The sequence below is a fragment of the Schistocerca serialis genome, chromosome 5 (assembly GCF_023864345.2).
Source record: "Schistocerca serialis cubense isolate TAMUIC-IGC-003099 chromosome 5, iqSchSeri2.2, whole genome shotgun sequence".
NCBI classification, from domain to species: Eukaryota; Metazoa; Arthropoda; class Insecta; order Orthoptera; family Acrididae; genus Schistocerca; species Schistocerca serialis.
Window position 1 is genome coordinate 467,746,430 of NC_064642.1, and position 16,131 is coordinate 467,762,560.

At 40.3% G+C, this 16,131-nt stretch overlaps 1 protein-coding gene across 1 annotated transcript in view; it reads left to right on the plus strand.

Moving 5' to 3' along the window:
- Positions 1–16,131, plus strand: part of LOC126482003 (methyl farnesoate epoxidase-like) — a 150,672-nt gene that overhangs the window by 101,708 nt on the left and 32,833 nt on the right. The window contains exon 5 of the mRNA XM_050105969.1: positions 5,784–5,964. Coding sequence (XP_049961926.1) covers positions 5,784–5,964 — 181 coding nt within the window. The remainder of the gene's footprint in view (positions 1–5,783; positions 5,965–16,131) is intronic.

Sequence of the window (16,131 nt, forward strand, 5' to 3'; positions counted from 1 at the left end):
AGTCACATTAACGAGGCCAGCAAAAACTCATTAAAGATCTGAAAAAGGAGTGAAATTCCTTCCTGACACTATGCTGTTAATGTAAGAACTGTAATTTTTTGTATTTAAAGCAGCTGTTGCATGCAGATAGGCTCCGCCCACTCTTGCTACGAAACAAAGTATAGCGCCTATATCGCCATGTCCCTCTTTTTTACCTCCATCGTCACGACACTTCTGCTTCATTTTCGTTACAATCTGTGAAAGCAGCTCTCCAAGTGAACAGTAAGCTACACTTCTCAATACGATATCGGATGAGTGCGAATAGTATTGTTGATATTGACATATAACACAGTTTTTACAATATCAGTTGTACGTAGTAGCATGAAAATAGGCATAAAGAATGACAACCATTTGATTTTCTGTAGTTTCCAAAGGACTCTGGTAGGTTTGAAATTGTTCATAACAAGGCAGTTTATTTACGATTTGCATATAACCTACATATATTTACTGAAGAAAGTCATTTTCTCTTAAGACAAAAAATGGCAAGTGAACAGCAGAAGACTTGACCTTGTTGAGAAAGATGCTGTGTATCTACTCAAAAATGTCAAGTGTTGTTCACTAACATTCCAGTCAAGTTAGGGAATGTCGGATGTAGGAAAACTGTATGGAATGTATTGAGTACTTTATTTAACGTATCAAGTAAGCCACCGCAACTGTAGCTGAAGGGAGAATCAAACAGACATGATAATATGAGGGTTATTCGGAAAGTAAGGGACGATCGGTCGTGAAATGGAAAATAAAGTGAAAATCTAATGAAGCTATGCTCAGATGCGTTGGGCACTGTGTCTATCACGCCCGATTGCATCATGTCGCTCTTTCCAGTTCTGAGCTCACAGTGAGAACGTAAAGATGGCTAGAAATTAGCGTATCCCATCAAGTAAGAGGGCCTGGCGACAGATTTCGCTTGAAGTTATGCACTCCACAAAACATAACTGTCATGTGGTTCGTTCTACACGACAATTCTTGGCCACACTCTGCAGGGGCAATGAAGATGCTCCTAAAGAGTTTTCAATGGGACGTGTTTGATCACTCACAATATAGTTGGTAATTAGCTACCCCTGAGGTTCATCTCTGCTCACATGAACCGCTGGCTATGAAGACAATATTTTGACAAAGACAATGAGCTACAGTCCAGCGTAGAAAGTTGTCGAAAAGTACTTACGGCTGTCTTCTATAAAGAGGGAATTCAAAAGTTGGTACAGCGCTACGACAGATGTCTAAGTCTGAGCGGCGACTGTGTACAGAAGTAGCTGGAAGGTGTAGCCAACCGCTGCAAATAAAACAGTTTTGATTTTCAATGGTTTCAATTTTGCGATCTATCTTTCCATTCTTTCCGAATAGCCCACGTAATAGGTTAAAACTAATAAAACTGTTTCCCAGCACAGAAGAAACCAGTTTCATAAACGGCAGGATTCTTCAACACAGTCGCTTTTTAAGAAAAAGTAATTACATTTACAAAAAAAATCATGTATTAGAAAGTCAACTGAAGTATAAGAATATGGGAATCATTAGACGCCGTACAAAATCGGCACGTGTCAAGGGAAGTGCCTGTGACAATATGAACAGACAACAACAAAAATATATGTTTCTCACGTGTGAAAAACGTGTTTATGTTCTCTTGCTTTCTTCATCTGAGCAAGATGCCGTTATACACATATTCGAAAATATTTCATTAATCTCACGGCTGGCTTTCTCGCCGTAAGGGGTGCTGGCGTCGTTCTATCAGACGGTAACAACTATTACATTAGCGTCGCGACAGTAATGTTACACTGCGATACTACTGCATGTAATCCTCGACTACGAACTTTCCCACAGTATTTATGTCGCTCTTCTATATCTGATTCGCCTATTGGAAAGACACAGCAGAACGAGGAGCACCTCAGGAGATGTGCAGTGCATCTCTGGACTTCTATAAAAGCCGTATGATTCAGCAGCAGCTAAGACCCTAGCCGTGATAGCCTTTATTGAATGACAGCAGCAACGTCTCGAACAGTGATGAATTCAAGAGGTGGTACAAGGAGGGAAAATAGCCCTAGAAGATAAAAATTCCCCTTGAGAAACTCGTATCTATTTGTGTATAACATTAAAAGTCAAAATAACGTATGAACTTAAGCTATCGTCTGGGCTGGAGTAATGTAACAACTAATGAGCTAGCATTGTTTTGACAAAATTCAGCTGCACCGGCAGGGTGTTAAATCTGCATTTGCTGATACGCAAAAAAAGGCTCAATTTAAATACAAAAGCTGCTGCCTGCTACACACTCAGCGCTACTCAGCTTCCATTGTTGTAATGAATTTCAACTTCTTGTATGCAGCTATTTTAACAGTAACTCAGTGAACAGCCTACTATGGGAAAGTGATATGATTATGCAATGTGCGTGCGGTCTTCGTCAATTTCTCGTATAAAAAAAGCGTGAGTGCCGAAAAGCAATTTGGAAAAAACAGACTTTATTTGCTTTCTTTTCTAATAAAAGACAGTGCACTGCAGAAGACATAGATGAGTGTGTGTCTATTGAAAGAATTGCTAGTGAATGTGAAGGTGAACTGCATACTGAATCTTCACTTATTCTTCCTCAGTTTTCGAACGAAAATTATACTATTTCTGACTCATCCTCAGTTATAAACCTAAAAAGAGTGTTGAACGCCAGATTAAGTACCGGCAAAAAATGGGAATGTATGTACAGTCGGCTGCACTTTGACCACTATCGGGGTGCAAATTGTGTTATATGGATTTGAAAACGGTGTCGAAACTCTGCAAAAAGCACGGTGAGTAGTAAGTATCTTTTACTAAAATGAGAAAAGCTACTGGAAGCACCGAAAAACTTTAAAAGAACGCCATTTCAGAGATACGTGCTAAAGCCTGTGCACTTTAAAACTGAAAATTACAGTGATTAAACGCTCCAAAGGTTGAAAGGTGGCTACACTGAGCCACTGCGCCAGAGATTGCGCCAAAGAGTATTATTAAGCCGCCTACACAGTGCTTGGAGAGAACTCGTAGAAGTCAGTGCCTGTCGAGAGCTCGTAGTAGTCAGTGCCTGTCGAGGACTCGTGGTAGTCAGTACTTGTTAAGAACTCGTAGCAGAGAGTGTTTGTAGGCAGTGCTTGCTGAGATGTGATATTGGAGAGTTCTGGTTGAGATGTGGTAGTAGCGAGTCGGTGTGGAGAGATTGTAATGTTTAGAGTGCTTTTCATCAATATAAATTAAGGTAACAAGCTACTTTTCTTTCTTTTCTCATTATTTCAATGTCCTGAATAATGTGTCATCACAGGTTCAGTCAACAAAGCATCTGGCTTGTGTTCTTGTATTAGAGTGTAATTCTGCTTTCCTTACGCAATTATAGTATTTCTATTTTTTATCACGTCAGTATAAATGATATTTAAAATTTCTTGTCTGTTGAAGAAGAACCGTGCCAGATGTGTACGTTGAGTCACACACCCACACACAGAACAATTACACTTGTGCTTTGGTTTAGTAGGTTTTATAGTTGCTGGGGACTTAATTAATTAACTGTGTTAACGAAAATTTTCTTTCGTTGTTTGTTGTTATTCTATGCAGTCAGATTGCGTACAAATACTAGTCAGGGCCAACCGTTTACGACACAGCGTAATCGGACTTACAGCTACTAAAAATATTTGCATTTTATTTAATTCAGCCCCCATGCAAGGTTAATCGCAAAGTAATGTCTTCTTCAATCCGAGGGTGTGTTTCCTTAGTATTGAAGAACACCCCCACACAACAAAATAGGAATCTCTAATTCGTAAGGTAGTATTAAGAAGCTACATTAATCTTGAAAACTGGGTTAATTCCAGAGTGAAAGGTCCATATACACTGAAGAGCAAAACTTTATGAATACTGCCCACACGAGGTCGTGTGCTGCCTGGTCGCGCAGAAGGCACTTGACACGGTAAGACAAATATGTGAATGGGGCAGAGGCAAATGGGGAATCATTCTAGCGACGGTAAGTCGCGCAAATGCGCAAACTATGCGACTGACAAAAGCCAGATGTTGCGGCCCAGTGCCTGGGAGCGAGCATCTCGGAAACGGCGAAGCTGTTCGCGTGCTGCTGGGGTGAGCGTCTATGGAAAGAGATTGATGAATGCTGAAACCACGAGTAGGCGACGAGAAGTTGGACGTCCAAACTTCATCATCCATACCTCATCAAAGAATATAGGGATCGGAGGCTTGCCCACTCTCTACAGCAGGATATGCGGTGGTCTGTGGCAGATCTGATGACAGAGTACAGTGCAGACGCAGGCACGAGTGGTTTGGAGCACACCGTTCAGTGAACAGCCTTGAGCATGGTGTTCCGCAGCAGAGGACCCGTACGTGTTCCCTTGTTGGCCTAACAACATTGTCAGACATGATTACAGTATGCACAGGATCATCAAGTAGGACCGGGTATAAATGGAATCGTGTCGCCTGATCGGATGAGTCCCAATTATTTTTAAACCAGGCCGATGTTCGAGCTCAGATACGCTGTCATCCAGGGGAATGGCTGCTCGAAACATACAGCGCGCCACGGACGCAGGCCTTTGAAAGCAGTATTACGTTATGGGAACGTTCATCTGGGATTCCATGGAAGCTGCGGCAGTAATCGAAGGCACGATGATACCTGTGAACTAAGGGAACATTATTAGGGACCACCTTAACCCGTTATCCTTCATATCTTCCTTAACAGCAATGGGATCTTCCAGCAGGAAACTATCCGTGACACAAATCCATAATCGTGTTGCTGTGGTTTCAAGAGCATTATAGTGAACTCAGGTTGATGTCTTGGTCATCAAATTCGACTTACCTGAATCCGATGAAACCTAAATAGAACGCTATCGAGCTTCAGCTCTACGCCCTCGAACCAACCGCACATAAATTACGGCAAGTGTGTGACCTGTGAGTAACATCTGCTGCTGCACACTTCTGGAAACCTGTCAAGTATGGAAACCTATCAAGTGCTTCTATAACCCATGGCACGCAGAATCAGTGCTGAATTTCGTTACAGAAGTGGACCAGTGTGCTTTAAAGTAGGTGGACATAACGTGTTGGTTCATCAGTGTATCTTATCAGATATACTGGGGATGAGAAACCTACAGAAATTTTCATTGATAACGACAGATATACTGTAAAGAACACTCGACTTTTTAGTAAATGTAGGCCTACATTACTCCGTACAATAATTATGTTTTATTGATTCTCATAATTTTATACTTTAAGATAAATAATTAATTTTGCTACACCTATCTAGTGCTTACACTATATGATTAAGTATCACAGATGAAGGGAAATTTTTACATATTAGTAACATTGCTATTTATTTAGTATGTTATCAATAAAATCTGTAGCCTGTAAGCTTTTTCCCCTCCCTCCCCCGTGTACTTAATATCCCCTCCCCTCCAGCCCCTCCCTTGAGGAAAACGGCTGTCTTCATCAATGGTCTCAAGAGCTTCGTTGATAACGTACCAAAATAGATCAGAGCATATTGCAGTACATTGTATGAAGCAGTACGGTAGCCTACTGAGTGTTACCCAGAAGTAGATTTTGATTTCGCAGATTTGCAAAGAAGATGATCACTTTCAACCAGTTTCCCTTTGCTTTGTGACTTTTCTGATTTTATTAAGCGGTAAAGTTATTTGGGTTATTTTCATGTGTTGTTGCTTCACTCCCTGCTTCCCTTGAATCAAGCCAACACACATTAATGAGTCTGCAGGAAGCGAAAAACCTATTTGAGTAGTGCTTTGTTTGTTTTCCAGAAAGCCAGCTCCTCATTTTGTGTTACGACATGTTTACTGCTGGTGCAGAAACGACAAGCAACTCTCTTCGATTTGCTTTCCTTATGATGTTACGGCATCCTGACGTCCAGGAACGAGTGCACAAAGAGATAAAAGAAGCAGTTGGTACTGACAGACTTCCAACTCACGAGGACAGAGACAGGTACTCAGATCAATTTTATTATACTGATTAACTTATGGGAGAAAGTTGTTAAGACTTGACAGCTAGATGATGTTTGTAATTTAGTTATGCATATAACCAACTAATCTTAATATTTACAAACAGTTTACGAGACACTTACATTAACACACATTCCAAGACTAAAGAAGGGAACAATGACCCACAAAGGAATTACCCAAATGTGACAGGAATTGGTAGATGTGATGTACTTATGCGGATCAACAAATGACAACAATTTCAGAAGGAAATGGATCATAAATTGAGCAAGTCTATATCCCGTTGGTCCACCCCTGCCCCTTATGTCCTCCTGAAGCATATTATGACAAATTATGTCCAATTGGCGAGTTATATCGCCAAAAACACGAGATGGTTAGAGGAACCTGCCAAAAAAGCTCCAACCATTCTCAATTGGAGAGATATCCAGAGACCTTGCTGGCCACGGCAGAGTTTGGCAAGCACGAAGACAAGTAGTAGAAACTCTCACCGTGTGCGGGCAGGCATTGTCTTGCTGAAATGTAAGCCAGGATGGCTTTCCGTGAAGGGCAACAAAATGTGTGTGATATAGTCGATGCACCGCCATGCTTTGAAGGTGCAGCGGATGACAACCAAAGAGGTCCTCCTATGAGAAGAAACGGCATTCCCAGACCATCAGTCCTCCTTGTCGGACATTGGTGGATGACAGTCAGGTTGGTATTTCATCGCTGTCTGGGTTGTCTCCAGACACTTCCTTGCTTGTCATCGGGGCTCAGACCGATGCGGGACTCGTCACTGAAGACAATTCTAGCCAGCCAATGAGACTGTCTACAGACGTGTTGCCCGCCAAATGGCCCTACAACTGGGAGTGATAGTCTGGGGTACAATTTCATTTCATAGCAGGACTTCTTCGGTAATCATCCATGGCACCATTACTGCACACTGGTATGTCCAAAATATTCTATACCCCATTTTTTTTCACTTGCTGCTATGTTTTCTGACCCACCCTCTGGTTGCTTATGGCGGGTCGTTATATGCGACTTGGCCGCTGTGACTGGGTTCAGGGCCCAGAGTGGCTATTAAGACACCACTCCGTTTCCCGACCCCATTCACACCGTTGCCCGTGTCCCGCCACGTGGAGGCGGGCTCTTTATTCTTCGTGTATGTACAATTATTATTTCTTCTGGTGCAGCATTTTAAAACCATTATAAATAATATAATGGAATAGGGAAGTGAAGTACAAATGAATTTGGTATTTAAGAATAATCAAAAAGAAGATTCATGGCAAATCATCGTGGGCTTGCATTTCAGCAAAATAATGCCCGCTCGCACATGACGAGAGTTTCTACTGCTTGTCTTGTGCTTGCCAAATCTTACCTTGACCAGCGCGGTCACCGGATCCCTCGCTAACTGAGAAAGTTTGGAGCATTATTGGCATGACTCTCCAACCAGCTCGGAATTTTGAGTATCTAAAGCACTAATTGGATATAATTCGGCACAATATCCCTTAGGATGACATCCAGCAACTTTATCATTCACTGCTGTAATATTAATAATTTTCGCCTCACAAACATTAATAAACACTCAATAGTAAACGCCCTATGGCCGAAAGTTATCGAACAATTGTAAAGTAAAAGAAATGAACCATCGCATAGCAGCGACAGAGTCTATTACTCTTTATCTTTGCCGTTCTTGCGCGGTGCCTGCAAATCTCTATGTACATGTATCGATTAATGATATAAAAAAGAATCTGTTGTTTCAAGACAAATGAGGCTTTTGGCGCCTCACCTTTTACTGTTTGTATTCTATGAAAGGCGGACGCGGACTTGCTGCGTTCCGCAACTGTATTTTATATTTAATGCGAAAATACTGAGTGAATATGCTAATTGTTTTTTTTTTCAATCAGAAAACATGTAGTTTCTTGTAACTGATTACGAACAGACAGCATCAAGAGAACATTTTGACTGTTATGTATAAAGTATTTAACCACAATGGTCATCTATTGTAATTTAATATGAAAAGGTACGTAGCATTAAAAAAAAGTGTGTTAGAGTTAAGTGTGCTTATTTTAGTAAATTAACCTTGCTGATTTCCATCTCCTCATTTACTCAATTGATAATTATTTTGTGTTACTTCATCATCATAAATTACGATCACGCTGATGGGCCGAACGCAGCATGAGGCAGAAGGAACATTATCGTTTTCCTACTATTTCTGAGCCATTTTTTTTTAATTGTGTAGTGTTGCATTTCTTTTAAAGTCCATAAATCTTCAGGTCCCTTAGTGTTGTTCCCGGTATGACTACATCGCGAATATAAAAATGCAGAGAAATGATAATGTTTCTCTTATTCAGGTATTTAATGCTCAACGTATATTATTATAATAGTGTAATCAATCCCTGATTCTGTTGCCAAGTGGCCCACAAAAATATCCACTTTTTCCACATTTAAAAAAATAAAATAAAATAACAATTCTTGTTCTTCTTGCCTCCCCCCCCCCCCCCCCCGCCCCCCAACTCCCAAGAGCAACGCTACACTTGGCCCCCGAACAGGGACTTGATCAAAAATCATTTCATGTATGTGTTTAAAAATTTTTCAGTGCTTGTTCTAATAATTGTTTCATTTTTCATGTGGATGCAGTTCAACCGAGAAAGAGAGGTGGGAAAACCTTTTAATTAATTTAGAAGAACGATTGATGAAATTACCAAAAAACGCGAGTATCCATCCGTATCACCATCAAGACAGCCATAGTAAGTGAAATTTTTATACGCAGTAGCCAAGCTTTCGTAGTGACATTGCATCTTTCGAGTTGATCAAAATGTAAACCTGTCTCTCCTTGCCTTGAAACAGCTTTATTTCAGTTTGTCCACAGTCCATTCTTATGTAGTTAAATTCAGTGAAAGTGTACCATTGTTGCCAGTGCATCAAAAAAAAATTACAATATGGCGGATAATTACGCTCAAAACTGGTAAAACGTGTGATATTTCATTTGTTTGTAATTAGTACGAACCATCTTGTCTTCTTGGCGTACATGAACGTCAGTTGTTACCCAGAGTTAAAATTTCATCTTAGGTCCCAGTAAGCCATAGCACTACGTCACAGACAAACGACTGACGGCAGTGACAAACAATATCTGTAGCATTTTGACGTTTGACAAATAATTCATGAACATGGCTGACAGTAAACAGCGGACACAAACTAAAGCAGACGACAGCGGTGATGCGAATGAACCTCACTATCCATTACAATCACGCGCGATAAGTATACGAGCGGAGGCAGAAGCAGCCTCGACCGAAGTTTTAGAAGCTGGTCCTAGTGTGCAAACTATTCCCGCTTTTGAAAAAAATGACTTGGCCGCAATGATCGAAGCAATAATGGAACGTAAGTTCGTAAGCCAAAAACAGGAAAGATTAGATGAAAAAGCCCGCGAAGAAAAAGAGAAGGCCGAAAGACGGCATAATAAAGATCAGGTCCTTACAAATCTGTGCAATTCAGTAAAAACAGACATAAATTCAGTAAAAACAGATCTGCAAACGGAGATAAATGACCTAAATACACAGTTAAATTCGGTAAAGGCCGAGCTGAAGGCAGACATAACAGCTGATTAAATTCCCTGTTGGGTAATGTCCAAAGCCAAATCAGTAGTCAGATCACGACCATGAGACTAGAAATTGACACACGAGTCAAAAATAGAGAATATTTCAAAACGGTCAGATGAAAAAATCGAAGCAGCCAAGGGAGAGATAAATTCAAAAGTGATGGAATATCAAAAACTAGCTGCGACCTTAAAAGAAGATTATACTGCAATCTCTGATGAGGTCAAGGGAGCTAAAACCGCAGTAGACACGATCGAGAATGTTGTTGATGATTTTTCCAAACAGATTGCGACTCTTAATGTAGAGGATCAAATAAAGAATACTGTTAAGGGGATACGGAATCGGATTTTGGGTTAAAATCGAATTTTTTTTTATTGGCGTATTATATTCTGCCATGTTTCCTCTTTAAAATGACGTATCATACATAGCTCTACTACAATTATAACTATTTTATTTTTACATATTTGTGAGATCGGGTATTGCGCTTTAGTTATACACGTCTCTCGTGGCTGACCATGAACTTTTTGGCAGTACCTTTAAAGTGACATGAATTCAAATATCCCGGTTTCCAGCGACTATTTATACACTAGTTGCCCGAAAATGTTTCTCTCTGGTTTCCTCAAGTTACTCTTTGACTTTGTGGCGGGACTGTTTTGTAAACAGTGTGATATAAGAAAGTAGTTGTTGTTGAGTTATTTCGTATTTAGTGCTTCATTTTTCGCAGTGAAAATGCCTAGAGCTAAAGCAAAAGTATTTAAAAAGCGTGTGAACTGGCAAAAGAAAATAAATAATGATTCATTAGCAAAGCAAAGCAGTTCATCATCATCACTGTTGGAAAATGTGAATCCACTTATTACTGATTTGCCGAACGAACTTACACCAAATGAAAACAGTACTTCTCATAAAAAACTAAGAGATTTGGAAGAGAAATATAATTTACTTGATAGAGGGAATGATGTTTTTGAACTCATTGATACGAATATATTGTGTGAAGCTCTTGAAAACAGTTTGTGCTGCAAAAAATGTCATGGAAACGTTTCTCTGAAAGTAGAATCCCATGTTGGCCTGGCTGCCCAGTTTAATTTAATATGCAGTGTTTGTAAATACAGCTGTAAGTTTCCAAGTTCGGTTTCAGTAACTGTAAATAATGGATACAAGAAAACTGAACTTTATAGTGTAAATATTAGGTTAGTTTATGGATTGCGAGCAATTGGTAAGGGCAAAGCAGCTGGTGATATGCTATGTGGTGTTCTAAATCTTCCAAGTGCACCTTCAAAGTTTGAAGCTTACAATTATGTACTAGGATCTGCAGTTGAAGATGTAGCACAGAAGTCAATGCAGGTTGCTGTGGAAGAAGCAGTGGAAGAAAATGACGGCAGTCGTGACCTCACAGTGGCGTTTGATGGCACGTGGCAGAAAAGGGGCCACACCTCCAACAATGGTGTTGTAACAGCAACTAGTGTTGATACTGGCAAGGTTATTGATGTTGCAATAATGTCTAAATACTGTAGGTGCACAGGCAGGCTGAAAAATGAACACAGTGATGACTGTATTGCTAATTATTATGGTAGTAGTGGTGGCATGGAGGTTGCTGGGGTGAAGAAAATTTTTCATCGCTCTTCACAGTGGTATAATGTTCGCTATGTCAAATATCTGGGAGATGGTGACTCTAAAGCATTCAAAGAAGTTTTGGAAAGCAAACCATATGGGAACAGTGTAAATATAAGCAAACTTGAATGTATAGGACATGTGCAGAAGAGAATGGGTGCCAGGCTGAGAAGGTTAAAATCAGTTATGAAAGGGAAAAAACTAGATGATGGGAAAACCTTGGATGGCAGAGGAAGATTGACTGATTCCATAATAGACCACATTCAGAACTGCTATGGCCTTGCAATCAGGCAAAATACAGGCAATCTTGAAGAAATGAGGAGAGCTATATGGGCTTTATATTTCCACACCGCATCCACGGATGAGCATCCACAACATGATTTGTGCCCCAAAGGTGAAAACAGCTGGTGTAAATACAATAGGGGACTAACAACAGGAGAGAAATACATTCACCACCACAGTCTACCATCAGCCATCATGGCAGAAATAAAGCCCATTTTCAGAGATCTGGCTGACAGAAGTCTTCTGATGAAATGTCTTCACGGAAAAACGCAGAACCCCAACGAGTGCTTGAATAGTGTGATATGGCATCGTCTCCCAAAAACAGTGTTTGTCGGAATTAATACAATACATTTTGGTGTGTATGATGCTGTGGCAACCTTCAATCTTGGAAATATAACTAAATGCCAGGTCCTTCAAAAGTTGGGTATGTGTGTTGGTTCCCGTACGGTACGTGCTATGTTCTTTTTAGATCAGCACAGACTAAGGCATGCTGATAATATAATCAAGACATTAGTGAAAAAAGCAAGACAGGTGCAGAGGGGTGCCAAAAGAAGACTTGAAGATGATTATGAAGACTGTGAAGGGGGTATTAGCTACGGATCAGGAATGTTTTAATCTTCTTTCTCCGTTTCCCGTAAGTTTACTTTTTACTTCATCTAGGAACATTATCTCAGGTACTGGTCAACCTAGAAGTCTGAAATTTTTATGACGTAGTGACATAGGTCCCTATTACATACTGAAACAACGATTTTTTAATTACTTGATTTACAAAAGACTTAGGGGTGATAGTCTAGTAAAAAGCGATGGAAAAAATTTACTTAAAAATAAATGTACAATATCTCTGTAAGAAAATACTTTGACAATAAACTGTTGTTTCAGTATTGTTGTAACATATGAATGCACATACAGTAAAATTTTTACCTCTCTGTCTCCAGTAGTTTGTGAGAAAATGTTCCCTATAGTAGGCATATATTAACATTGCGGGGATAGGTGATTCCGTATCCCCTTAAGGCACATGCTGAAGCATTGTCCGACCACTACCAAAAGTGGATTAAAAACAAAGACGGAGTCATAGAAAACAAGGTCAAGAACGAACCCAGGGAAACTGTCAAAAACGTGACCTTTGAAATATTGGCAGCCCCTGGAAAAACAGGAGACATGGTCATGTCAGAATTAGGCCAGGTAAGACGAACGTTAGCTCAAGATTTACCTGAATGGCGTCAACAGATAGTTGATGAAGTTCGTGCACTAAAACGTCAAATTGAAAATTCCCCACCTCCCGTGTCAGGAGAGTGGAATAATTCATCATGATGTAATGAACAACAGCAGGTACATCACCGTTCACCATTTGATAACGCTCAGACTCATAGTTCTATAGAAGCACAATTTAACCAGCGTACCAGCCCACCCACTTTTGTCAGTTCGATGCAGGAGGAAAGCGAGATCAAACATCGTGTTTTTCCGACCTTTCGCCCACAGAAAAGAGAAATTCATCCTATAGTGTTCTTCACAAATTTTTCAGGAATTTTCCCGAATAGCTGGAGAGACCGCCTGCGAATTCAATTCGTTACTGGATTTAACGTGGGCGATGCCGCCTTATGGGGAACCGAAATGGTCGACTCTTGTAAAAGTTACAAAGAGTTTCAACGGATGTTTTTAGCTAAATTCTGGAGTTCTGGTGTGCAGCAGCGCCTGAGAAAAGAGGTTTACAACGCTGAAGTGTTTAACAGTAAGCGCGGTAGTTTGAGAAGATATTTTGGAAAGTATTTAGCGAAAATCAAGTTCTGGGATTCGCCGACCACCGCCAAAGACGTTATTATGATTCTAAAAACTAAGCTACCGTTTGCGATCAGAGAAAAGTTAGTAAACGTGTCTGAGGACGATACGGACACCTTCCTATCTGTGTTAGACTCATTAGATCTGATTTACGAGGACGCTAGAGTTGATGGCAACGTGCAGGCGGTCAGCATAATACAGAATACGCAGGCAACAATGGTGGCCGAGCGAAAGCGCGTCACAGCGACAGCCAGCACCAACCCCACAACGGTTTCAAAAACACACTACGTACACAGTAAATACAAAAATAAGTACAATAACGGCCAGAGATACAATCCAATATATAATTCGTCACCACCTCAGTACGGAAATGCACATTATACACAGCCCCAGCAATATGGAAACACGCAACCGATCAACGGTAATTATCAAAACGATCAGTCTTACGATTCAAATCGTCAGTGGAAAGGAAATAAATGGCATAATGAAGGTGGAGACCAACGTACACCTTTCAGTAACGGTTACAACCAACACAAGCCACAGCAAAATACTTCTCAGCCACAAAATATAGGCTACACTTCACGCAACAAGCGAACGGACCTTCGGGAAGTCTGAAGCCTAAACGCCCGCATAATACGCAAATTTATTATGCGCAAGCGAATACGCCAGGACAACAAGATCCATTTCCACCCGAGTTCGTACCACAAAGCCAACACTAGTTCCAGACGGAAGAAACTTTAAGAAATATAAATCAGCTGGGAAGTAAGCGTCGAGCGGAAAATTAAAAGCAGCACCTTTGAGCCTCCTAGAGGATGCTGCAGGTTTGAATGGGGGCGCCCTGTCCCTTAGTCCACACGAAATTAAAGCAATTAGGTATGAGAAAGAGACAAACTTACGGGATGATCTAGTAGCAGACACTGAGACGAAAGACAATGATGACGTATGGGACGAACAAGTTCAAGCTTCCATAAGTGTATCAATTGCCAACATACCAGTAACAGCCGTTGTAGATACAGGAGCTAATATAAATGTCTTATCTTTATGTTTATTTAAGCAAATACCCTCTGTATGCAAAGTTCTATCACTTCCAATTCAAGGTTGCACCGTTTCGGGAGCAGTTGGTCCACTAACACAACGTGTAAATCTTCAGACTCAGCTTCAAATCCAGATATAGTCTACTTCAGTAACGTGCATTTTTCTTATTGTTAAAAAGCTATCAGTGCCATGTATCCTGAGTATGGAATTCTTGAGGCAGACGAAAGCTAAAATTGACATCGAGTGTGGAATGTGTACTCTACTCGTAGTAGCGAGTCAGCAACAAGTAACAGTAAATTTGTTAAGAAGTAAGGTGAAGACAAACTTTGGGGTGCTTCAAATAGTAGTACGGCCATGGACTAAAAGAGAACAGTACAGTCAGACAGAAGATGTGACAGATCTTGAAAGTGTTAATGACGATGAGTATAAAGATCTAATTCCTGGTCAGAAAGAATTATACGGTAAAGCTAGTGAGTCCACTGAATTGTCCAAACAACAGAAGAATGAGCTTTACAATTTGTTAACAGATTACGTTCAAGTATTTTCTAAGAAACCTGGACTAATAAAAGGCTTTGAATATCGAATGGCTGTCCTGCCCCATTCAACCTACTGTAGAACAAGTTATTCCATTCCATATGCGAGACGCGAAGCTGTCAAGTGCGAGATCAGGAAAATGTTACGCTGGAATGTGATAGAAGTATCTCATTCACCTTATTCGAGTCCTTTATTGTCTGTACTAAAATCAGATGGTAGCGTAAGGCTAGTCCTAGATGCAAGATTAATCAATAAAATTATAGTACCCATAATAACGAGACCAGAGGCTCTTGAAGAGCATCTACAGAAGTTTCATGGAGTTAAGTATTTGAGCACCCTTGATTTGAAAAGCAGTTACTGGCAAGTAAAACTTGCGCAAGAGTCTAGGAAGTACACTGCGTTTATATTTGTAGGTAGATCTTACCATTTCAAAGTTGTACCGTTTGGACTAAATGTGAGTTCCGGAATTTTTATTTCTGCCCTTGACTATGTACTAGGTCCTGAACTTTTAGATGAGGTAACAGACTATGTGGATGACGTTCTTGTAGCATCGAAAAATTGGGAAGATCATATGACCCTTCTGCAAAAGGTATTTCAACGATTCAGAGAGTATGGTGTTACAGCAAATCTTAAGAAATCCAAGTTTGGAAAAAGTGAAATTAAATTTTTGGACACATCATCACCCCTGAAGGAATTAAACCTGACCCGGAAAAATTGTCTGCTATAAAAAACTTTACAACCCCTGTTACAAAAAGGCAACTGAAAGGATTTATCGGTCTTACGTCATTTTTCAGACGTTTTGTTTCCAATCAGGTATTGAACCCCGCTCTTCATAACCTTTTAAAAAAGAATTCACATTGGAATTGGACGCCGGAATGCCAAGACGGATTTCAGAAAATTAAAGACAGTTTGCTTAACAGTGACATCCTCCATCATCCTCAGATGGATAAGGAATTTTGCATTACGGCAGACGCTTCCTTTGAGGGTATCGGTGTTTGTCTTTTCCATATTCAATTGGTAGATGGACACGAGCAAATCCAAGTGATTAGCTTTGCGAATCAAGTGTTATCTGCGTGTGAAAAGTCTTATTCGGTTACGGAGTTGGAGGCACTCGCCATTGTATGGACTTTTAGGCGATTTAACTATTATATCTATGTAAGAAAAATTAAAGTCTATTCAGACCATCAAGCCTTATCATTCCTTCTTACATGCAAGTTGCAACATCCCCGTCTTACTCGATGGTGCTTATTCCTGCAGGAATATGACTTTGACATTATATATATAAAGGTAAAGATAATGTTATAGCAGACGCACTTTCTCGCCCACCTGAGGGCTTGCCAGAAACC